General features: G+C 36.9%; 1 protein-coding gene across 4 annotated transcripts in view; it reads right to left on the bottom strand.

The window, feature by feature from the left end:
- LOC113657533 (ADAMTS-like protein 1) overlaps positions 1–26,425 on the bottom strand; it is a 99,861-nt gene that overhangs the window by 15,218 nt on the left and 58,218 nt on the right. For 2 of the 4 annotated variants that reach the window (XR_007144360.1, XM_047820575.1), the window contains exons 3-14: positions 19,295–19,422; positions 14,913–14,958; positions 14,531–14,767; positions 13,962–14,088; positions 12,082–12,156; positions 9,790–9,947; positions 7,403–7,514; positions 7,169–7,307; positions 6,967–7,017; positions 6,283–6,487; positions 3,503–3,650; positions 3,288–3,372 (exon numbers count right to left, since the gene is read on the bottom strand). Coding sequence is in view for 3 of the 4 variants with exons in the window: in XM_047820575.1 (XP_047676531.1) it covers positions 3,288–3,372; positions 3,503–3,650; positions 6,283–6,487; positions 6,967–7,017; positions 7,169–7,307; positions 7,403–7,514; positions 9,790–9,947; positions 12,082–12,156; positions 13,962–14,088; positions 14,531–14,767; positions 14,913–14,958; positions 19,295–19,422 (1,511 nt within the window). In the remaining variant the exon portion in view is untranslated. Of the gene's footprint in view, positions 1–3,283; positions 3,373–3,502; positions 3,651–6,282; positions 6,488–6,966; positions 7,018–7,168; positions 7,308–7,402; positions 7,515–9,789; positions 9,948–12,081; positions 12,157–13,961; positions 14,089–14,530; positions 14,768–14,912; positions 14,959–19,294; positions 19,423–23,371; positions 23,574–26,425 lie in introns of those variants that run through there. The other 2 variants (XM_047820579.1, XM_027169457.2) reach the window with 2 other exon arrangements.

Below are 26,425 nucleotides of genomic sequence, written 5' to 3'. Positions count from 1 at the left end.
CCTAGTGATGTAATTCTAAGAAATTCTTAGAAATATAGGCGTTTTTCCTTAAAATCTAAGAGAAAACTCTAATAAAGATAAAAGTTATTCATAAAGCATCTTAACCCTTAAAAGAGCTTATTAGATCAAAAAGTGTTAGGAGTTGTGAGGGCGACTTTTAAGAGGCTTAAGAGTTTCATTAGTAGAGGAGAAAATGGCTGAAAGGTAAAGAGGGGAAGAAATGTATTGTACAGAATATATAATAATGATACTTAATAAAATGCTACAGATTAGATTGTGTAGGGATTATTTTTGTGACCAATCATATTAGAGATAACATCTCTGACACAGTACAGAAATCACACACACACACACACACACACACACACACACACACACACACACACACACACACACACACACACACACACACACACACATATATATATATACATACCGCTAGAATTTAGTCATGTAAATGTAAACATAACCATCTCCAACACGGCACAGAAATGTCATAGTGCCAGATTATATAATTTCTGCTGTTATAGCATTTTGGCTCTGTTTTGAAGATGTTAGCATATATATAAATGCCAAAGTGTCAGAAATGATATAATTTGGCTCTATGGCATTTCTGTGCTGTGTTTGAGATGTTTACATTTATTACAGCTGTAACATACAGATTTTAGCGCATCTCTGATATGATCGGTCACAAAGGTAATCCATAAACGATATATAGCCTCAAATATTTTAACATAGAGACAAAGTAAAGGCTTATAATAGACCAGATTTTAAAAGCACTCCTTTCTTTATTGGACAAATGTGTCATACCTGGTAACGGGTTTAGCCCCACCTTCACTCTAAGATCAATTTTTTTTTCTTCTTCCTTGTTCAGAGCTGCTCTGAGATTGGTCCTAAATCACTCTTAAGCCAAGATTCCTAGTAGGAATTTACTTATTTAAGCTAAATTAGGAGCTCCCTGAGATCATTCTTAGAATCATTATGAATATGTGCCCAGATCTCTTCATCTTCATCAATTGCAACTTCCATTTTGAGTCAACAAAACTTTTTCATTAAAATCACAAGCCTTCATCCATCTGCACCCCAAATAAATATCAAGGCAGTGATATAAAAATACTCTGCAAAGAAGATGAGAGTACTTTAACTGTCATCATCTGCTTAAAGCATATGGCAGGGCCATGCCATCTGTATGAAACGTTTGATCCCATGGATATAATAGAGTCAAGATCTCAAGTTGTTTTTTTTGATGTTCTCTGTTCCATTGCTTTAAGTGACTTTTGCAGTCTTAGCTGCTGCAAGCCAGTTATTGTGATCATGCCTCTGAGGCTGTTATGCACATATTTTGCTGACTAAACTGTGAAACTACAGCATAAGCATGCTTCCTCAGTTTATGATCCAGTGCACTGAGAAACCAATAACTATGTTCTGATGGTCCTCAACAAGCACCCTAGTGGCCTTCTTTACAACATCCTGCAAGATGCATCCAATTCTTTGGTTAATGCATCAACAGTGAAACATCGATTCAGACTACATTTCTCCTAATACTGTACATATATTTATTTTATATGAGAATCTTATTCTTATGTCACTTATATAGCATCACAGGGACATGTTGTATGCTGACTATTGTCTTTCATGGTCAAAATTGTCAAACTCTGGCAATATGTTGTGATCTTGATTTTCGCAAGTAATTGCTACAGTGGTTTTGAGTGTACTTAAAATGGCAGGCTTAAAGCTTGGCAGCAGAGGTGCAATAAGTCTAACACAGGAATTTCCTTCTCGTCCTTTTCACATCCGTACGCCTGCGCCCATATGGCAGGCAGATATTGTTGTTGGCTTCTGGGTGACAGCATATTATATGCTGTTATTTATGTGCTTTGGGGGGAAGACATGCCTCTTGAAAAGAGCAAAATCATATGCTTTCGCGATGGACAATTCTCTCACCCTGCATAACTCCCAAAAACCCTGAGAGAAACAGGTCAGTAGTGCTAAAACATATGAAGCATCATCTAGCATAGATCAAAGTCAAGGTCTTTCAGAGGTGACTGAATGCACATTCTTTATATTTTTATAGATTTATGCAAAGCATGTAACCAAAGAATCCTTGTACATATGTTACCAAATGTGCGTATTGAGTTATAGGGATACAGAGTTGGAAAAGAGAATGCTGAAATACATATGAAACAGAACCCAACCATTGCATCCAATTCAATTCCTCCCTTAGGGTTTAAAGAATTTCTTTAAATTGCAATGGTTACTGGATTGTTGAAATGAATTAAATAAATTCTAAGGGTTATATAAATCAAGCTTTGCCTCAAAATTTCATGAAGTCATACAATAACAAAAGTCTTCAAGCAATTAAAGCATGTGTGCCAAATTCTACATTTTTTGTGGTTTTTACCTTACGGAATATGTATGACTAGCAACAGATGCTAGCGCAGGCCACTTCGGCTTTATCTCTAGAATATTCAGCTACTTCATTTTCAACTCCTCATGTGTATGCTCCAATGTATGCTTAGGTGCCACATTTACTCCTTAAGCCCCACCGTAAATCACTGTGTCTGTGTAGTGCATCAACAGAAGCAGTTGTTCAGCCCTTCTCATCTGTACAAATCATCTTCTGCCCCCAAAAACTAATGGTTTCAACAGAACACCTGCTTACAAATAGTTATGGGCTCCTGCATCGGCTCCAGCCATTTCACACTATTTCTAACAGTCTCTTCCTTTAACCCATTAAATTCCCAGGACCTGTCACTTTCAGACTTACATTCCTCTCTTCTGTAAGATCAAGCTTTTCCTTATGCTTTTATCCAAAGTGATAGCTGAGATGAACAAATAAAAAGCTTGTTTCCAGAGCCAGAGCAGAATTGCTAAACCACCAATCAAACAGTTTTACTGTAGTAACTAACTTTCATAATAGTTACTGGGACTTTAATATAGTATACTATATACCAGCCAGCTCAGAGATATCTGATTTCTCATTTAAAGACTATTATTCAATTATAACAGACCTTAATTCAGTTACTTACCTGTTGAGAATTATTACAAATGTAAAATATTATAGGGTCTATATATTAAAGATGATTAGAGTAAAACCAACAGAAAAGCCATATAGTTATGAGAGTGACAAATATAAGTAGGGATAAAACAAGAAGTCATCAAAAGTTAAAAAGCGATAAAAAGGAACAGTGAGTTTAAATGTGGATTCATGTTCCTCTTTGATAACAATAAATGCTCTGCCACCTTTAATTGACTTTTACAATGGTCTTGAAACTTAAAACACTTACGTTGGTTCTTCAGAAATGGCTGTATCTTCCTCAAGTTCTATGGCTTGCTTGAACCAAGGTGGCTTTGCTTCAACAGGCAGCTTCTCTGATAAGAAAACAAATGATAAAACCTTACTAAGTGTTTTAGTATTTTTGATTACTGTTGCTGTACACAACACTCTTAATAACTCAATCGGCTATTTCGGTCAAATAATATCACACAGAATGCTGCTTACCTGCAGGCTTGTAGCAAGGAACAGGAACCAGACAGTCTTCCTTTATGTGTGGTTTTGTGATGGGATTGCAGCCACCAGCATGCAGCCCTCTGTGATCAATGCACAGGACCACTCTGTAGCGCAGGCCCTGTCCACAGGTTACTGTACACTGTTAATGACATGTATATGTTGGTATAAACAAACAAACAAACAAACACACACACACACACACACACACACACACACACACACACACACACACACACACATATATATACACACACACACACACACACACACACACACACACACACACACACACACACACACACACACACACACACACACACACACACACACACACACACACACACAGAGTTATATATGCAATTGTTTTTTTTAGTTAGTTCAACCCTGACTAAGCTATTTCACATAACAGAAGTATATATGAACATTTATGAATATGTCCATAAACATTAGCCCCATTAAAAGACAAGTGACTGCTAATTTTGTTTGGTTGCATTACAAAAAAAAACACATGTTGTAAATTATGACCATAAAAAAGTTTGTACAAACATAAAAAAAAGGAATGGCTTGTGCCAAAGCAAAATACCAACATTAAGCAATAACTTATTTTTGTTTCAGCATAACAAAATAGCCTTTATATTCTTAACTGCTGAAGAGAATGAATATGTCAACACTAAACAACATTTAGAAGATGTGTAAAAATACATATTTACTGACTGTCATTATAAAAATAAATACCTCAACAGCTACTGTATATGTGCGAGAACATGATTATAAAATGATTTAGCCACCATAGTAGCATGAGTTACATACATTAGGTAAGGATTTAGTAAGGATAAGGATAAGGATAGTATATGGACTGACCAAAACATGGAGCAAATGCTTACATCTGATATTCACAGCGTTGTAATAATTGCTTCTTTATTGACAACATGAAACTGGAACCATTCACCCCAAGTCCCCAAAAGAAATTGAAGAAGCTTAAAAACTTAAGTACTTATAAAATGCTTCTGAATTGTGTCTTCAGCCAATACAAGCGTTTAAAAGAGATTTAGAAGGAAGAAAAGTCAAGAAAAACAAAATCCCAAGTTTTCAAATTTTTCACAAGGCCACAAATCTGGGTTCATTAATTTTTGGTTATTCTGTTGTAAAAGGACATTTCCTCTTGAAATACAGAAAAAACAATCACAAGAGATCCCTAAGTGGTTCTGATGTGGAGAGGCTGAGATCCAGCTCCTTATTTTAGATTATTATATTGAAGATAATCATGTATTTGTTCTTAATACTATTAAATCAAATTTCTGGGTTGTTCTGACCACAGATTCAGCTCTTGTTCCCGTTTGAAGAGTTTTGTGTGTTGAGTAAGTTGCAATATTGCAAAGATTATATCTCTACCATGTTACTGTTAACAACACAGACATGTAATGGTTTATATTTAAGTGGGAGCTTCTAGCTTACAATGCTGCATGAGATCAGAAGTGTTGAGATCATTTTTTTTCCTTTCTCCTTTCAGTAATTAACACATTGTTAGCGCTGAACTGCAATATGGAATCAGAGATAGCAGATTTTCTGGTATAAAAATGTTAGTTGCAGGAACTCTGGGATATTTAACAGTTGCCATGAGGCCTAGATATTCTAGATATTTAACACTGAACAGTACAAAGCCCAAGGGTGAACAATTATAATTCTTATAACAAGTTATAGCAATTCTGATGAGGTAAATGACTATTTCTGTTGAAGAAAAAAAAGGGAATAATCAAAAAATAATAAAAAAGCGTGGAATAACTCCTTTGGGATTGAAACTCTATACAGTACATTGCACCTAAAAGACAGCACTCCCGCAGTCCCCCGAATTGATTCCCTTACCAGCTACATTATATATTTTTGGTGTATGGATTCTAAGATTACAATAGTTCAGATGTAATTGTGTTAAGTGCCTTTAATAGCAGTTCACCACAAGTTCAGCTATAGGGACCAACCAGGAAATTGGCATTTAGTTCATTTTAAATGATACACCAAAAACAACACAGTCCCCCAAAAAAAAGTCTATATACAAGTTTTAATAATCCTGAGGGTAGCTTGGGTTAGTAACATGTAAAGTGTGAGAGATTTGCATGTAGTAAAGTTTTAATGCAGAAATTGTGCATATTGGTATTAATTCTATAAATTGAAATAGAATATTTGTGTGTGCAAGGCAGGGTTTGTCAAAAGCAGATTCATTTGTGAGTCAGGCCTTTAAATTATGTCTAATTTTCTTGTATGATAACGGCTCAAGTAATTCTTCAATGTCAAACGATGTGAAATTTTTGTTTTGTGTCATAAAATTATATGTACATTATTTTAATGGAAGATGAAACATCGTCTAAATACTGATTATCTAGAACTACTCTGATGCGGGTAAAATTATGAACTAAGTGAATTGTGAGAAGAGCACATTAGTGCTTGATCGGCTCCAAACTATAGGCACATTTCCTCTGCAAGAGACCACAATGAATTAACAAAATCACACACGCATTGTTTTATTAATTTCGACATATCTCAATAACAACCTGAATGATAACATACGTCCCATACACTCAATATGACTTCATGACCTTAATTAACTTATTGTTAAGGCTTGCTGCTGCTGTGCTTTTGGTTCAGGCATAAAGTCTAATGTTCTGGCTCAAGTGCTACTTGATCAGCTGCTGAATAATGAGAGCATATGCTATTGTAAATTATGCTATTGAGTATGGCTGAATGTTTACAAATAGAACAGAATAAATGTTAATTACCGGTGACCATTCCTGCGCAATCCATGTTGGACAGTCAAATGTGTTACATGGTTGCACGATGGATGTCTTGGTTGCATATAGACACTTCCATTCATCTGTGGGAGTGATGTTTCCTTGCATGTCTTCTTCCACACATGAGACAGAACGACTTTGGACTCCCCCACCGCAGGATGTAGAACAGGAGGTCCATGGGCTGCTCTCCCATCTCCCATTAGAAATTTTAGAGTTTAGTGGAACTTTCAAGTGTTTTTTTGCCATTTCAGGTCAAAAACGTCTAATGTTAGTAATAAAAACATTGTATTTATCAAAATCACAGTAAAGTTTTAGGCATTAAATTAAGAGCAAGCAATACTGACATGCACAAGAAAGCCTAAGTTCCCCAAGCACTTCATTTCTGATTTGCTGAAAGGTCATACTGCAGTCTCACTGTCTTAAAGCATCCGCAATGACTACTGAAGGAGGACTGAAAGCCTTCAGTGTCTTGGCTTGGCTTCAGGCCCAGTGCGTGCTTCATTGAAATAGAATGTGAAACCTCTGGCTCTCTGCAATTGTGGAAGAGAACTTAAAATGTTACTCGGCAAAGACAAGCCGAGGTGGACTGGAAAGCTGGCCAGGACTGAGAAGTTTTGAGCAGGCCAAAAGAAAAGTGCAGCAGAAGGCTTATGATGAAGTTAAAGTACATACCGAGGCAGTGGGTGGTAGAGGTCATAGGGCATTATTTGCTTGTAGCCATCACTAGAATTTGGACATTAAAAATATGTAAGGTTACACACAAATCTATGACATTTGGCTTAGATACAATCCACAGATGTCGTCTGTATTCAATTGATTAAGAACAGTTACTCGTTGGAGCCTTCAGGATGTGTAACAGTTCTTAATCACACACCTGGCAGGACAAGGGTCCATGTTGCACTCCTGCAGTCTGGGTTTGGGCTTGACATTCTCAGGGTAATAATGGCAATACTGGTCCACAACCACACGATTACTGCGCAGATCAAAACACTCCGCTGAAGTGAGCTGATACCCTGGACACATTAAAAAGAGATGAACACCAATATGAACTGGCAGGAAGTAAAACATTCCAATATAATTTCAAAGCTTTTTTTTTTTTCTTTTTTACCTCCACCACAAGTTACAGAACAGGGGAAGAAATCAGTCTCTCTCCAGCGATGAATGATTGGCTGGTAGTAGATAAACTGCACCACGCTTTCTGTGCCACTGGCATAATGGACCTGTTGAAATGACGGTACGGTTTGTGTAAAAAACAAAAACAAAAAACATTTTAGATGCAGACTTCTTATATTATACCTAAAAGTTCCTCTGAGCTTATCCTCTGACCTGGTACATTATATAAATTGCCATTAAGTTTGTTTTAAATGTGTAATATGTAAAACATTAAATAATACATAACATTTTCACCCTCGTGGAGAGTATTATTTGTAAACCTCAAAAGTCACATTGACAAATCACGCTGACATACAATCATGAATTTTCCACTTTTTCAGAACACAGTAACTGACAAATATAGTCAATGTAGAAAATGGTTTTCCATAATGTACAATTATAATCAATCCTTTTAACTGTGTAAACATGCTCAAGGTTAAGGGTTTTTTTGGCTCACCACTGTATCATAAGTATGACTGTTCCGGCAGAATCTGTGGGAACAAGTACCTTGATCCTTAAAGAATTCTTTTTTCCATGTAACTTGACTTTGGAAAAATGTTTTATTCACCAGTATTCAGAAGTATTCAGCACGGTTTTAATGATGCTGTATACTGAAATGACAGCTACATAAACAAAAATGTACGCAGCATTACAGCTTATGGATTATGTTAAAAAGAATCTGCTTTTGAAGTCTTAATATATGATCAGACATTACAAAGCTAGTATTATCTTAAGGCTGGTTGTCATCAGTCAAAAGAGTGAGCTAATCACACAAACGCTGTGGGGGATTATGGACGTGCCAGTGCTTCCACTAATGTTCATGAACAGTGGGATTTGGCACATAGCCAGCAAGACCCCCGCTCTATACATACTCATGCATTTGAAGTACACGCTCCCTTTATATGAATAGCTCCAGTGGCTGTGGTTTTGGTCTCTGATAAAGACACCTGGCATTAATTTAACTTTACTTTATAATGTTTAGTTCATACACCATGTTGCCAGTAAATCATGTAGTAAATAGGTTCAAGCTAACACTGTCACACTCTCAGAGGATCTCATAAGGTTTGTCTTCACCTCCTTGACACATAGAAAAGCACAATAGAGCAAAGACTCAAAATATCCAGAGAGTTCTGTTCCCTCTTTTCTAGTTCAAGACTAAGGCTTGCCTAAATATACTTCCAAGACCTGTCACATTCTTTAGTGGTGACAAAAGTGTTTCATCGAATGGTAAGATATCACTCCCCATACATCCTTACTGAGTCAGGCCTGGAGCTGGGCAAAACACCCACCATCTCCAAAAACTCCATCTACTAATAAAGCCATCTATTGAAAACATACGCTGGCCAAACCTCCCACTCAAAATGCTTAAGCTTCCTTTCGGACTTCTTTTCAGTCCCAGATGAGTTGTGTCACAACCCGTTTGAGGATCTTTGGACCTTAATTATTTATTGCATAAGAAGAATGAAATCCAACCCTTCAAAAGTATGAACTGTTTGTTGCCAGAAATGGTACATTTAAGACTGGTTACAATTATTTTTACTTGGACATTTTCAAATGTTTACAAAGTTTACATAAAATGATTTACAGGAAAATAGGTGAAAACAATACATGATTGCTGGACAATGGAAAAGAATAACAGAACAATTCCCTCATTTATTTTCAATGAATCATTGTCTAACTTATTTTAATAGTTTTTTTTTAATTCCACTTTTCTCAGCTTTCTCAAAAACTGTGATATAATCTGGCCATCTTCCTGGTATCAAATTAGAAAATTAGGCATTTACTGCTTCTCAGCCATCTGTCTCTGACATTGCTATTTATGGTGTTATTTTGGATGATTTTTTGTGGAGGAAGAGAGTTGTTTTTTCTGGCGTTTTCCAACTGTTGGCTGCTTCATTTCAAATTGGCTATTCCGTTAAGTGTATGACAGCCAGCACATTAATCTAGGGAGCTACTTAACAAACTGGGTAAAAGCAGAGGCGTAATAATTGGTGGGTGGCAGTCAGCCAGGAATCTAATTCGTTTCTGGGGGGAGTTAGGGGTGAGTTCACAGATGAAGTTCCAATGTGATAAGGCAAACTAATAATTATTCATAATACTGTATCCATCATGCCTCCTTAGAGCTAGCCTCAGTCAGGAACAGAGCATACAGTATCTGTAAAAATATGAATATTTCTGATACTGATCATTGAACAACTGATTCCAGGAATGTAAAAATTCATAATTATTCTGAATTACCGTGATTAGAATCTAGCGCTATTTAATCAAATGTATTCTCTTCAAACAGTAGCTTCTTTGAAATACAGATGCACTAATAATTTTACAAACTGATCATTGTCTTACTTTGACGGTAAAGTCAGCCTCTAGTGGTCCAATGATTCTAAGTATCTCCTTGTCAGAAAGCTTCTGGAAGTCAATGATTGTGTTTTGTAAGATGTATTGGTTGGTTCCATCCAGAGAAAGCTCCTCCTTGATCCCTTGCAAGGTTTTACTCTCCAGATCTAGTAACAAATACAACAATATTCCGATAGCAAATGTTTCAAAGCTCGCAAAGCCTATACAAATGTAGCAATATGAGCAAATGGACATGAGTGAATCAATGTCTATTTCATCTTGTATAATTTAAATTAATCACGGAAAACATGAGATTTGTAGGGTTATTCATAAACAATCACTTGCTTCATAAACATAAATTCTCAGATTACTGATTTTACACACATTGCTAGACTCATGAAGGTGTTTACAGTATATCCAGTACCAAGCAGAACTCATAACTGCACATAAACTTGCATGTAATGTACTTCAATGGATTACTATCTTAAACCCTGTGCAAATGGCAATGTAAAAAAGCACACTTCTCTCCTTTTCCATCCCTTAACACAAGAAAACATGGTGGAGAAATGGTAAAGAAAGGGTACCTTTTCTAATTTGTATAAATTTACACTATTTCTAGGTGTGTGGTGGTTTAACCCTAAAAACTTTTAAACTTGGGTCATTCTTTCTTATAGATATGACAAAATGTGTAAAAATACAAAATCATTTTATTACCTTGGTGAAAAAACTATTCAAGAAAACTATTGGCTTGTTACTAGTTTCTAAACAGTCAGCCTTCAATAGCTGACTGTTTATGTCACAGATCTGGCAACCCCGATTATACATCACAGACACATCAGTTTCCTCAAATACCAGTGAACAATTTTAGACCATTAATCGAGATCTTTTTACACTGACACATTTCCACATGTTATCAAAGCCACAGGCAACCACAAGACATAATGATTGTGGCTGTATTGCACACTTTTACGTGACACCTTTGTCACTACTACAAACTAATTTTTTCATCAAATTACATTTTCAGTATTAATGCCCTCTATACCGCTCTCTCTATTACAACAGTTTTAGGCTGATGGTGTCCTAAGTCTGTGACCTAGTGAACCAATGGTAATGTATTCATTGATAGAGATTGCTATGAATAAGGGTGTCATTACATTACATTAATGTAAATGTGAATGTGCTGCTTACTTGTTCTGACATGGAACTCATTTTACATGATCTTGGTTAATGGAATTTGACCTCCTCTTCAGTCCTGAACATTTGCCCATAAAACATCTCAAGCTTTGAATCCTCAATCTATGTCTCATGTAAAGTGCATGTCTCATTGCCAGTGCAGATGCTTTTAAGTGTGTTAAACTACTACTTTTAATGTTAATTTCACATATATTGCAAAAACATTTTGTGCACACATCAAGCTGCACCTTGTCAGTATGTACATGTCAGGACTTCTACCTTACATTTGTTACTTGGCACATAGTTAAAAAAATCTTGTAATGATTTTTGTACAGTACTCAGTTGTGCTTGGCTCTGTTGACAGGGTGTGGGCTTTCCAGGCAATGGCAGATCTCTTGAAGTGTGTATCGCCTTGCTCCCTTCATAACATGACCTAAAGTCAACCTTCGATTTATGGGGTCTTGTCTTAATCCAGTGTGGACATTTACAAAATACCAAAGTGGGAACAAAAACCCTCCAAATGCGTAGGTCACTGCCAGCAGCCAGCTGGTTACTATTTGGTTGCCCGCAGTAAGAAATGTGCCAAAAATGTGTTCATGAGAAAAGCAGCTACTCTGAATCTTCAGAAAGGAGCTTTTCTCTGGCTGTGATGAGAATAATGAAAGGATGGAAGACATTTGTTTTAGATTTTATGCCATATTATGCGGATGGTTGCCAACATCTTGACATCATTGATACAGTCTTAGGACATCTTTGAATGCGAGGGAATTGCAATGTAAAATAATCTCTCTCTTGCACTCTCTAGCTAATTTGGTGTCACCTTTCAGGGGTGAATTACTTGGAAACAGCAAAACTATCAATAATGGTTATTAGAGTAAAAAACCTCCTTTTAGATAAATGTCTGCCTTGCACCACCCAAAAAAATCAATAAGACAAATCTGGCAGCATTAAATAATAAATGCAGTATGCATCTGCCTTTAAACTACCAGCAGTGTAATGATATTTGTTTTTCTGGAATCCAACTGTGACATTCAGTGATTTTAAGAGGTCATAGGAAATAAACAGAATATTCCCAACTCTTTATCTTCTCAGTTCTGAAAGGAAGCCCCTGGACCTACCAAGACTTACACAAGTGATCCGGGCCTTTCAGAACCAGACGCACATGACGACTTCCATAAGGAATAACAATTACAGTGTCCTCAGCTGGGGGAAAGAAAGAGAGAGAGAAAAAAGAAGGGATTGATTAAAGGGAATGCAATGCTTTTCATTGCAGTCAGATGTGATCATTAAAATGATCTAAGCTATGCAGGAACACTTGAGCAAAACCAAGAACAATAGAAAACAATGTGCGATGACTGGAATATGACTTTACTTGAGTGTTATGCCGCTTGCTGTTTAATAGGGTTAGTTCGGCTTGGGCACATGTCCCATACTGTTGGATTTTTTTTTAGTTATAGTCAATTTAAAAAAATGCACCAGACAGACATTTCTGGCTGCCCCATTTAACCCCTGACTATTTCCTACTCATGATGACACAGTACAAACAGTGACATCAAAACCTTATTAAAAATGGACCTGTGAACTGTATCAAGTAGCAAAAACTTTATCCTTTTTGGCCACTTTATACACTATACACTATATACACTATTTACACACCATACTGCACCTGGACACTTTAAGGACAATCTTTAAAAACCATACACATTTAGGTATATGTATATTTATGTATATGTATATACATTATTTTTCCACTTATATTTTCATATCTTATATAGTTTTTTTTTTATATAGTTTATACTTTTTTATTTATCTATCTCCTTTTGGTTTATTTTTTTTTATCCTAAATTGCATTCCTTTTTTATGCTTATATACCGGACAGATGCAAAATGCATTTCATTGCATGTCGTACCCTGTATGTATGTGTTCATTCATTCATTCATTCATTCATTCATTTTCTACCACTTATCCGAACTACTCGGGTCACGGGGAACCTGTGCCTATCTCAGGCGTCATCGGGCATCAAGGCAGGATACACCCATCACAGGGCACACACACACTCTCATTCACTCACATACACACACACTACAGACAATTTTCCTAAGAAGCCAATCAACCTACCATGCATGTCTTTGGACCAGGGGAGGAAACCGTAGTACCCGGAGCAAACCCCCGAGGCATGGGGAGAACATGCAAACTCCACACACACAAGGCGGAGGCGGGAATCGAACCCCCAACCCTGGAGGTGTGAGGCAAACGTGCTAACCACTAAGCCACCATGCCCCCTGTATGTGTATGTGACAAAAAAAATTTGATTTGATTTGATTTGATTTGAAAAGTATGGACCTTAATCGTCAACGGGATTTTACCAGAACTCTGAGTTCAAAACCTCTTTGATAAAGCAGAACAGAGTACATTTGCCTTGAGACAGCAGCTGTGCAATGCAGGTGCACCGAGGTTTAAATTAGTCACAGGTGGTGGCAAAAGAAAAAAAAAAACAAAAAACGTTGAAGTTTTTAAATAGCATGTACAACCAAAGCTATTACTTAAACAGCTTGTCAAACCTTTCAAAACATGCAATGGGAAACATCTAACAAATTATACAGTAATTACAGTAATGCAAATCTTAGGCATATGTAAAGATATTCTGCAAAGCAAGGAAAGGAATAAAGAACTGAGAAGCAATGAAATAAAGAAATGAGAAGTCAACATAATTTAACTTTAAAAAGTACTGTAAAGGGTGGCATGTTTTTGTGGCAGGGGATTACAGAAGGAAACGGAAATATCAAATGCTGAAGTTGCTAAACCGGGTTAAAATCAATGTGTGTTGTTGCTCTTTCTCCTGCTAGGAGTTTGTACGCAAATAAGGTGCATCCAGTGTGAACTTAATTTCCATGCAGATGAAATATATTCTATTAATCACTGATCATCGTTCTATAACATCGATGACTTTATTAGCAGGATATCATAAGATTGACTGTGTAGTTAAGAAAAGAAAACTTTCTCCTTACTCTTTCCACTAGCATGTTGGGATTTGTAGTGTCCTCTCACAAGTCTGCAAGAAGATCCATCTCCATTACAAACTCCACAATTATCTTCTTTAGCAGTGCTTCCTAACTCATGATCACAGCCAACAATCTGCCAAAAGGAAAAAAATAGAAGACGTCTCAAACACCGGAATTTAACCAAAGCTGTTATCAATAACGTTCTACAATTCTGTATGTTTCTAATCAAGACAATGTGATCAAAATGGGAAAAAGTGCCTTCAGTCTCTATTTGGATGTGTAATGTGTGAAATGCTAGTGGTCATGGCATTCTTCATGCTACATCGTGCATCTTGAAAAGAGAAGCACAGCAAGGTTAATTTGAATTGTGAAATTACTGATTTAGACATGTTACATTACAAATATGTATGCAAGTGTGACCAGAACTGTCTTTGAAGATCAAAACCAACATACTGTAAAACATCTCTGTGCTTGTAGATGTCTTGGCGCAAGGCATAAAAAAACACATTGTGAAATCTAAGGCACTGCTAAAGAATCTCAAGATTACTACAGCTGATTTCAAATAGCGTGCAAACCTGACAGGCTCCACTGATGCACATATCCAAAGATTCTGTGTAGCAGCGCGTTCCATCTAACACCTTCGGTGCCAGCTCTACTACGAGGTCTGTGCCTTTAGCCTTGCATTTGAGAGCACACGGGTTTTCAGGGTCGTTGTCAACTGGCAGCCATTCGTAGTAGCGACCCTGGTAGCGCACATCAGCATGGGCTGAACATTGCTGAGCACGGAAATCTCCAGAATCTGGTGGGCAGTCCTAAGAAATAAGTCATCAGCATAAAGGAAAGAACAATCAACACAATGAACAATGAGACAATGAACACAAGATAAACGTTCAGTTTCATTTCACATTTTGACTTCCACTGCTGGCACACACACCTGTTAAGACAATGTCTACTCACCACATTACTGCACGTACGGTATTTAATATTCTGCCCCTCACAGGTCCTGTAAAAGCAAGAAAATCACCAGATTCAGATGGACATTCACTTAATAAAGCAACTATTGATCAAAGTCACGCTACATTCTCAAAATGTCTTTCAGCTACACTACAGACAACATATCATTAGTAGGATTCAACAAGTCAAATATGGTCTATTAGGACAGATCCCCCTGACATTTTCCATCCAGATTTATCTTAATGCACTTTCAAGCTGCAGTTCACCTAATGCTTTAAAGCTTAGAGGTGACAAGTGATCACTGAAAAGCACAGGATTATACCAATGGATATATTTGACTTCAGTAACATACGTGAAATTCCAGTGTCACAAGACCCTAGCAGATCTGGGGCTGTGATTAGAGGCTACATGTCAATATTATGATTCATGGACAAGGGATTAAGCCCTTATACTATTACTTCAGAGAAGACCATGGATGAGACTATGGAGTCAGAAGCAAAATCCTTAGCGCTTGGCAAAAGCATTAGGCCTACAACACAAATCCAGACTGGCGCCTACGCCAAGTCAAGCAGTGCATCATGGGACCCAGAATAACTTTGATACAAGATGCTGAGTGACAGACAGTGAAGATATAGACTCTCATGTGAAAATATTACACAGGTGATTCATATAATGTCTGTCTCGAAGAAGGAAAAGAGGCTCTGTAGAGGCTGACTGTGAGCCTTATATCTTTCAAGAGAAAGTGAATAATACTTTCTTGTCGTGACGTCACGCAAAGACAAAAGAAGCCGCGGTTTGATTCCAGGGATCTCTGGTAGACACAAAGTGCACATATATGCAGTAACCTCAGTCCCACTTCTTCCGCTGTGTTCATTAAAATAGCACTTCTCAACAGTAGCACATAAATTATTTCCCTGACCAGAGGAAAACTAGAGCTCTGATATTAAAAATATGTTGCAAACGTAACCACACATGCCAAACCCAACCCAAAGTGGCTAGCCACATCCAATGATTAATCGATATAGTAATAAAATGTGCATCATTACTGTAAATGATATTGTAGAACATTTTGTATTAAATGGTATATATTTGCTGAAGTCATTTTACAAACAACTTCTAGCTAGTGGTACAACAACAATGACAGAAAGTCAGCAGATGTCTGCAATTACAGCACATGCAGCCCGGGCCAACTCCAAATCTATTAATATGTCTACACTTACAAATGTGTATTATTGAAAACTACTTTAACTAAAAAAAACAAAAAAACAAAAAACACCTTTTTTTAATGTAATGTTTCCACATACGGAAACCTTGTAATCACATCATTACATTTGTTTATACAGCAAAAAATGACAATAAATATTTCACTGCTTTAATCTAACACTGTATACGAAACAAATTTCAGGGTGAGATTGTGCATTGTGTTGTGTATAAAGAACACACACATGGTGGTGTGACATTCACTTTATTGACGTGGCCAACGACCAGTGACAATGATATGATCTTGAAGTTTCCGATCACTTAACCACAATCCTGGCTGAAATATTTGTGATTTGTCCCATAGTAATTACCTTGCTTTTAGTTTTAATTAAGCTTACTGCCCATACCCTAAGTAATCAACTTATTAACATTCAACTACTTATTATTTTTCTTTGTTTTAACATTACAAACATAAATCAGTGCTGGAGAGTCTGTGCTTGTCCAACACTGGACTTTAGAGGTTTGGCAAGCATTTGAGGCAAAACCAAAATGTTCTCTTCCAACATTCAACCACAATGCAGGCCTATTATTTTTCTATATAACATCACTGATCCGTTGTTTTTTTTTTATTTCTCATTTTCCATCACTTGGCCATCTTATGATAATTCTATAAATGAATAAAAAAGATGCCACCTTGTTAAAACATATCAGTTAGAAGCAAAAGCACGCTGCTTCTATTTCTATTTAGTTGAACGATACCACTAAAAAATAACCCTCCTGTAGACTGTGATGTACGATGTCTGACTATTTAAAACGGGTATTTTATAATTAGTGTTGAAATGAAATCTCATGATTTGTCTGAAAAGAAAATGGTAGAGAAAGCTGATTTAAAAAAGGGTATAATAATTGTAATTTATATGACTGGAGATTGTGCAGTATGAGCATGTGTGTGTGAGTATGCAGAAGCTGTGGCTTCTATACTGTACATTAAGATATTTGACAGAATTTGTGGCATATCCATGTGTGCCGGTATGAGATCCTTCTAATGTGCGTGTTTGTGTGAGTGTGTATAACCTTCGTGCCTTCTTGTGGGGAATATGGTTGAGGTGTCACGAGAGTATGTACAATTTTCTCTCAGTAGCACATAAAGACCTTGTGCAGTTCCTTAAACAGGGCTTTGATCTGCAACCAAAGTCAGGGTAACTGAACTCCATTCCCACGCAAGGACTGCCTGCTGTACCCAAATTCCAAACTACTCACCCCCAATAAGGCCTGTCAGTTCACACAAACAACGCCCTGCTCTCCAAATCCTGCCCACAACTCCTTGTAAAGAGCCGAACCTCAAACAACTCTTAACACGAAATCACAGGGGTCAATTTTACTGCCATTTCAATTTGAGGTTTGCTCAACCAAGTAGCTCTCACTCTCACAGTGAGGCTTTAATGAAAAGCGTTCCGTATCATCAAACCACAGGGCAAAACTTTGCTTCATCTTGGAGCAAAGAGGGAAAAGTTTGCTATGACAAGCAAAGCCATTTTCAGTTTGTAAAGAAGACATATAAAGATTAACAGGCGCAGGGAAAGTAAAGTCTAATAACATTATTATGATCCCTGTGCAGGTCATATAGTGAAACCAGAAAGAAATATAAGATTCAAAGTATGGTTCTGGCGTAATATAACATCCTATTTCACCTTAGCATGGTTGAAGGCAATACATCGGCCCCATAGGTGTGATGTATCCTGCATAAATAATCCTGTCACATTGGCAGATATCAACGCAAAAAAGGCAACACACACTTGACCCCGTTGTATAAGGGCTTATGAGTATTTCTTTTTTATGGAGCTAAGCTTTATGCAGATCACAAAGCATGAACTCACTGCACAAATATTCCTGAGCCAATAAAAGTGACATATATATATATATATATATATATATATATATATATATATATATATATATATATATATATATATATATATATATATAGAAAGCAGTCTCATGTGTCATATCATTCTTTCTAATACTCACTTCCTGACTGTGTGAACACCCCCAATTCCCCTTCCTTAATTGAATTTCTCAAGTCACCATTATACAAGGTGGGTTGTGATTTGCTGGATGTACTTTCTGTGCTGTCGATAATCAAGTTTGCTTGTTTCACCAGCTATGTCATCTGCTGAAATACAGACAATGCCTGGATCCCATATGCCTGGAAAATGCAAGCAGCAGAGTGTGTTTCCTGACCCACAGGGAGTGTTTAAAAGTCAAATAAAATGTATTTTGAGCACTTCTATTACAGCCCATGGGAGAAGTTTTCATGCAGTGATTTACTTGCATCATTAAAAGCATGTCCTTGTCAATTTAGACCATATTAAACCATGCAGTGAGAAGCACTCACTTTCATTTCATTGAAAGATATTAATGGGAACCAGTTGAGTGCTATTATAATTGAAAGATTATACCTGACTTCTTTAAGTGTATTCTACAAATTATCCATGGATATTTTCATGATGGTGTCATTTTCAAGGGACATCAGGGACTTTTCAAGCATCAATTAAGTTCCCAAAGGGCAAGTCAAAAATAATTCCTTTACTATGTACTAAGCATAGTTACATTGCACTGGATGACTAAAATACACATTAAACATACACAAGCAAAAAACATATATATATATATATATATATATATATATATATATATATATATATATATATATATATACACACACACACACACACACACACACACACACACACACACACATATTTATATATATATATATATGCATACATACATACATATATATATAAAATACAAGAAGATTTCCGCACTACATACAATATCTTACTGAACGAACCTATTTACAATATAAACATACCAAGATGGAGTTTTCAAAAATTTCTACAACAAAGCTAATGTTAGTATATATTAATGACAACATTTTTGCAGTATATATATATATATATATATATATATATATATATATATATATATATATATATATATATATATATATATATATAATTTTTTCTAAATTCATATATTGGTATTTTGTAATTTTCAATGATGTAGCTACATCTGTCTTTATGTAGCCCAAATATGCTTTACAGACTAACAGAATTATGAGATGTAACAGGAAGCTCTTTATCATAAAATGAACTCAGGCAGAGTATAAGGAAGTGGCTTACTTGGAAGTAAGGCAGCGTCTGAGAGAATAGGAAGCTCCTCCACCGCAAGTGCGTGAACATTCGCTCCATGTGCCCCAGGCATCCCACAGAGTGTCTCTGTCCTCTTCTGACCGTGCTGTCCGTGAGTTCTAGAGATTGTGGCAATAGGAGTGGGAAAATGACAGAAAGAATGAACACATTCATTGTTCATCATAGTGTATTATGAACATGTATAAGTTCAGTGATCATACAATCTGTATGCACTTATTCATTCAACGTTCACACAAATTCCTGCCCCAATTTTTTTTCATGTAGCCACAATATCCACTCTTCTCCAGTGAAGCTTAGCAAATTTCTACATTCATCCTGTCAACACCTTTAACTCACTTCTTGATTGGCAATATAAACTCAAAGTTAGGAAAGACAACCTAGCTGGTTCACAGTATAGTCCTTTAAAATACACGTCATCATTGACAGATCAGATCCACACATGTAACGCAACAATGTGAGGTCAAGTGCTTCAACTAGCTCCAATTATAGTGCTTTAAAATAGTGTATTGACACTTAGTTAATTAAAGGGATTCAGCAAGTCATGCTTCATCAGCCAAAAGTTTCCTTGAGCACTCTTTATAGCATGCATTTAATTGAACTCAAATATAGAAGGAATACAGTTAAGGATGTTCAGACAACAGTAAAAGTGGTGGCATGTATATGTGGGAAGGTGATGGGCCGAATCTAACTGTATGTATCAACCTTTCAATAAAGGAGATCATTGACAACTCTGAGTGCCTGAGGTATTTTTGACAGATATGAACTTTATATTATTTTTTTTGTAGACTTTTTGCTTATGCATGGAGAGAGGCAGTGGACAGGTTAGGTAATGATATTAACTCTACTATGTTTTTCTCACAAACTAGGACATTTGCAACAGTTTGAGCACAAGTTTGAACACTGCCCTTATAACACTGTCCTTTCCCAAATTAAAAAGGATGAAATTAGCCATTTTATGCTAAACGATTCCATGCTATTTTTATCTACCTAACTAGCTAGGTTGTTAATGTGTCTTTGAAATGCAACCCTCAGAGACCAGAAACTTGTAAGCCAGTGAAAATAGGCAGGTGTCTATCTACGAGTGAATAGAAGACAAAAATGCCTACTAGGAAATAGACAAAGCTCTCATGTTTCCTTCAACTTATTTCTGTCAGGCCTCAGAGTCGTCCACTTCAGTGTGAAACACTACGCCTTTCTTAACAAGCTCAAGCCTATTTTTTCCCTCTCCTGATAATTGTGGAGAGAGGAGAATTTCACTCAGAGGATATATGAGATAGGACTCTGGTTCCAAGATCAATATTATGAGAACTTGAATTCAGCACTTGCAAGGACAATGTGCATCTCAGGCATGCCGTGACAGCCAATAGAGCAGCGGCTTCATAACTGGTTTGAAGCCAAAGATCACAGATCAAAAAGTAATGCTATTTTCACATGGGACTCATCAAGCTGTAGAATATTTCACCTCATTTGGTCAGTTATGAAACAAATGAAACAAATAAGCGTAAAGTTGTCACACACTCAAGTGGGTCTCATCCACAGATAAAAAGATGCAAGTAAAGACATGTGTGCTGTGTTTAGAGAATTGTTAGTCTCTTAGATCACTATGGTGACAGTAGACAGCCAGGCTAAACCAAGATTCAGAGGGAACAAAGAAATGTCTCAACCTGTGATTGATCTAAAGCTGTGCTACTCATAAGTGCTCTCTGGAGTATGGAAATGTCCCCAGTGAACTTATTGTTACTCACTAGTTCTCACAAGAATAATGGACATTTCAGCATCAGCCAACATTACAAATGGGGGCTATTTAAGTGCACGAAAGAGCAGAGGGAATGAATTTAAGGAAGCTCCCTTTGCAGGATTACACCCATGATGGCGGTCAGCAGTGGTGTCCCGGCTGGGACCAAAGGATGAAAAGATCCTGTGAAAAACACCTGCTCTGAAATACCCACTGAGCTGCTAAATGGTTTCTTTAGCCAAGTAGCAAAAATAATGGATCATTTATATCCCCAGACTGAACCTGCTAAGCAAAAGCCTGGCAGGATCTTTGGAAAAAAAATACATCAAAGTATTGGCTCCATCCCAGAAATATGGCATCCTGTTTAGTTAAGGATAAAGAATAACCCCCACAATGAAAGCTCAAGATATAAGATAATGACAGCGTTAGTTTGTTTTCTTTGGGCAAGTAACAAAAACACTGCATTATTCATAGAAGGTACAGATTATTTAAGAGGGAATACCACAAACATATCAAACTCTTTCAATACTACAGACAATAGAGGAGGTTACCTAGATCTAAACATGGCAGATGAAGCATGGAGAAAGTCATATTGGCAAAGGACTGTTTGAAATGATTTCAGTTAAGGCCACATTTGAATAAATAAACTTATTGCTTACATTTAATGTATCACTTGTCCAGTTTCTTTTGAAAGCAATCAGTAAATTTGCAAAGTGAGCTATTGAGGCAGGTATCATGCTGCCTGCATACTGTGACAATGGGAACCACACCTGCTGCATCAAACTTTACTGTACTGAAAGGATACGTATTTGACAAAGATAACCAAATTCAGCTAAAGGCAAAAATGATATGGTTTCTGATATAATTCAAAAACTGCTTCTTCTTATCATTCACTTTATTAACAGTGTTTTGAAGCTGCACTGATAATGATCGTTAAGCACTGGCAATCTTTGACGGTGACTAAAGCCTATTTTCAAAGCTTAATTTTCCATCAGAAAAATGGGATGTTTATTTTTGAACTGTAATTCTCACCTGCAAATATGACTACTTATTTGTAATTTGTTAATTGCAATGAATTTAATCCTTTAGCTTTTCTGACTTGAATTAAATCTATTAAAACTTTAAAATATAAAAAAATAGGATGCGTCGTGTTGGTGCAGAATAATGATGAATGAATGAGCGAATAGATAAATGAATGAATGGTGAATGAATGACAGTTAGTAAGTTAATTCGTTATTTGCAGTCGTCATTTCAGGCAAAGTTTGTGAAACGTCCACAGTTGCAACAAAGCATTAAATATTGAGCACTTAACACAGGCTTTTTTTTTATACTTAATGTTTTTGTCCTCTGACTTCCTGGGATTTGTTAACAGTCAAGCTGAATTGTTTTCATCACAAGATTGTTAAAAGCCAGTCTTCTTTTTTATTTTAAAGCCCTGGTAACATATGGTGTCCAGTATGTGATTTGTTTGATTTACAGTTATTTTTCTAAATTTAGAACCTGTCACAACCTGTCACTCTAATGAAGTCCCAGGATCTTTTTTACTGCTTTGACACATTACACCTTGCCTTTTCATCAATCTGTTTTCACTTGAGCCCTGACTGATTATTCCACCTGGGACCGTGCTCATACTTATAAATGTAAGCTTATTATAGTGTGATGCATTTTTACTTTCCAGATAACCTTAAAATTTCTAATAGCAGTATTTTAGATTAATTATGTAAAGGTGACATGGCTGACATTCCCAAACCATGAGTAAATACTGGAGAATTGGCTGAAGAGGACCTACGGTTAGCAGAGCCTCCAAAATAAAGCTCACTTTCACAAACTCTGGGTTACATCAACATACACGCTATGAGCTATTTAATTGAGAATTCACATGATCACCTCACATCTGTTTAAACCCTTGTGTCCATTCAAGCGTGATATGCTGTATATGTGGATTTCATAGTCTACTTTTTTATAAACTGTCTTGCAAAGACTTCCAACCAATGAAGACATCAGTTTTATCAGGAGAACAACAGTAACATATTTTTCCTTAGTGGAAATGATTGTACAAAGTCTTCATGGAAAAACACCTCCATCATATAAGACGTCTTAAAAATGAACCTTCATACGAACACAACATTCCTTTCATCTAATGCATTATTTTATTAACACTTATCTTTGTTGTCATTAAAAGTCCCACTTAAAAGTCAAATGAGGCTCCGAATCACATAGAAAACAGTAAATGACAAGAGCACAAACTAAGGTAATAAACACCTGGAAATCTCTGTAACTGAGTAAACAGAAATAAAGTTAAGGAACTGTACCAGAAGCACAAGAGAAGCCAGCAACATGACAGCAGCAGTGGGTTGGTCCATGCCTAGAGGGAAGCGTAGAGACTAGCACACGTGTGTGAGTGTATGCAAGTGTGTGTAAGTGCATGCAGAGCGTTTAGGGCTCCACTCTCAGTTGCTGATAGAGTCGATGTGACTGCAGTTCCAGCTCTCTCTCCCTCTCTCTCTCTCTTTTTCTGCTTTGCCTATTTCTCAGCCTCTTTTTCAGAGCAGTCAGAGGGGTGCTTCAAGCCCCAAGAGCCTCCAGGTCCAACCTGCCAACCAATCAGAGAAAGCCTTAGCTGAGTATGCTAAACCAAACACAAAACTCGGGTCAGCTATAGTTCCACTCAATCACGCACTTTCTTCCTATTCCCCCTTTATTTCTTGCTTTCTCCTTATTCTGACACTTTACCTTGTTTGTTTTTCCTTTTAGTTTTTCAGGTCCAGCCACTGTTTTTCATCTCAGCCTTTCATCATCTATCTACCTTTCTCTCTCCTTCTGGCTTCTGTCTTCTCACTCCAGCTAATCTTAGTTTTGGCCCGGCCTCAAATATCCACAACCCACGTACAATGGTCACCTTGGAAAAACTATTGAATGACTAAATCACAAAACATTCCCATATCCAGATCCGCGACCGCAGGCATTCTCTTGCTTTTTCTTTGTATTTCAACCCAAAGCCTTACTCTGCAGTTCATCTTATGTGATCTGTACAAATAAGATAAAACAGTGCCATCAAAAGATTTAAACCTAAATCACAGCAATTATGCTCTTTTTTTTTTTTTTTTTTTACTTTGAAGAAAAACAATCTGTGGACTTGAATGAATCTCCTTAAAAACATCTGCCTGGCGAAGTGCATTCAGGAAAGGAAGAGATAGTCATCCCCATATGTGTCTCTGGAGGACAGTACTAAAGACTCTAAAATGTGATTTATAGAAAAGAAGCTGTACTAAAAACATGATAGATTAAAAAGGACGCCTGATAATAATCCCTGATTCTTCTATACTGGTGTTCTCTACAACATAGTTATGTGTAACTATGTGAATATTTATATAATTATAGTGAATATTTACTGGCCAATTAGCTGAGTATATTACACCAGTGTTTTAGAAGAATAAATAATAAAATACACTTTCTCTCATGAAGAACATTGCTGAAAATGGACCATTCTGGGCAGGACAAATTCAGTACCAGTAATAACCATTAAAACTTTAATGTGGTGAAAATATTTTGTCATTATCACTCACCATTTATTAACAGCAGCTAATGATTCAGTTCCCTCACATTAGACCATTACCACTGTCTAATAAAGTGATGTCTCACAAAGACACTCAACATTTTAGTTATGACTCCTCTCCATCAGTCCATCATTTTTATCACAGCTCATTTGATTGCTGCCTGGGATTCGAAAACGTTGAATTAAAAATGATGTGTAATATTAAACAACTCTAATGCCATTTCAATCTGCAGCTAGAGTGGGAGAAGTCATTTGTTTCTATATCTAAATCAGCAGAAAGGTCTTCCAAGCTTATTAACTCTAATTCAAGTAAGACGAGGTCATGCACAGGAGAAAGATGATGTCATCGATGTATCTAAAGCAGCACATGAATAAGTATAACCCAGAGATAAAGTTTCGATTTTTATGCATTTCAAGTGAAAAAGATTCGGCAGAATTCATTTTAAAAAAGTTGCAGGGCTATCAAATTTAGGAAGGAAGAAATAACAGCTCGTTCCAAAACAAATATTTAGCAAGATTATTCACAGTGGAGAGCAGCATAACAAACTCTTTCATCCTAAACATACACCCACTGGCCCAATCACCCAATCGCGTACCTGTGAGTTCACCAAAATAAATGAATGATGAATGAATGGTATTAAATGTATTAAGAGGAAATGAACTTTGTGATTGGCATGCCCTGAAGACAGATCCTCATTCAAAAAAATTGGCAAGCATAGTCTAGCTTCAATGGCTTTCCCATAACTGTAGTATATAAGCTAAATTCAAGCTCAATATGCTCTGTCTATTGTGATTAACATCTAACTAGTTGCCATCTCACTACTAAATATCTAGCTAGCCTCTGAAGAGTTTAAATGTAAAGACTGTTGTTTACACAAACTGTTGTTCACCTGCTCTAAAATAATCTAAAAACAAAGTTAGGTTAGGACAACTTATGACAGGCCTTTTCATTGGTTGTGCTGGCTCTAACCGGTGTGGGAAGAAGATTATGGAGATAACGGGCTAAGCAGCTATTCCTATGCTTCACATCAGGCTGATTTATATGCAAAGCCAAGCTTCTGTATAAAATCAAAAAGCTGAACATAAAATAAACAATTCCAAAAAAAAGAGAGAAAAAGACTGAGCATGAGAAAAGAAAGAAACCATGAGATAATGATAATGATGATGATGATGTAATGAGGTCTACCACAAGCCCAAACACAAAGGGACAACTGCCAGCTGGACCCCCAAGCCTTTTTTCCACCATTTTTCACCAACTCCACTGGGAAAATGGGCAAGACATTTAGCAGACCTGTTCGAGATCAATAAAAATCAGGCTCTTTCAACCAGAATTTGGTCTGCGGGTGGCTGACTGGGGTCATGTCAGAGATGGTCACTGATATTTTCTAGTATTATTAGAGTGGAAACATGACTACAATGGACAATGGGCCTGTTTATTGTCACTTGCTGTCACCCCTGCCAGTCCTGCTCTAACCCAGTACAGTCTTTGTGACCCTCACACTCATTTTGCCATAACTTTGAAATACTGAGCATTATTTCGTAACTGATTTCATGGACTGATTTGATCCATTTCTGATTTGTCTGATCTGGGTTTGCCTTCACACTCTCCTACTTTGGATTCTACATTGGCTGCTATTGCATCTTTGCATAGAGTCGTAATTCATGTACATCAGAAGGCACGTACTAGATCTTAGCAGTTAAAGAAATGCAAATTTATGCTCGCCCTGTGATGGGTTGGCACTCCGTCCAGGGTGTATCCTGCCTCGATGCTCGATGACGCCTGAGATAGACACAGGCTCCCCGTGACCCG

The sequence above is a fragment of the Tachysurus fulvidraco genome, chromosome 1, assembly GCF_022655615.1.
Source record: "Tachysurus fulvidraco isolate hzauxx_2018 chromosome 1, HZAU_PFXX_2.0, whole genome shotgun sequence".
Classification (NCBI taxonomy): Eukaryota; Metazoa; Chordata; class Actinopteri; order Siluriformes; family Bagridae; genus Tachysurus; species Tachysurus fulvidraco.
This window is presented reverse-complemented; position numbering and strand designations above follow the sequence as displayed.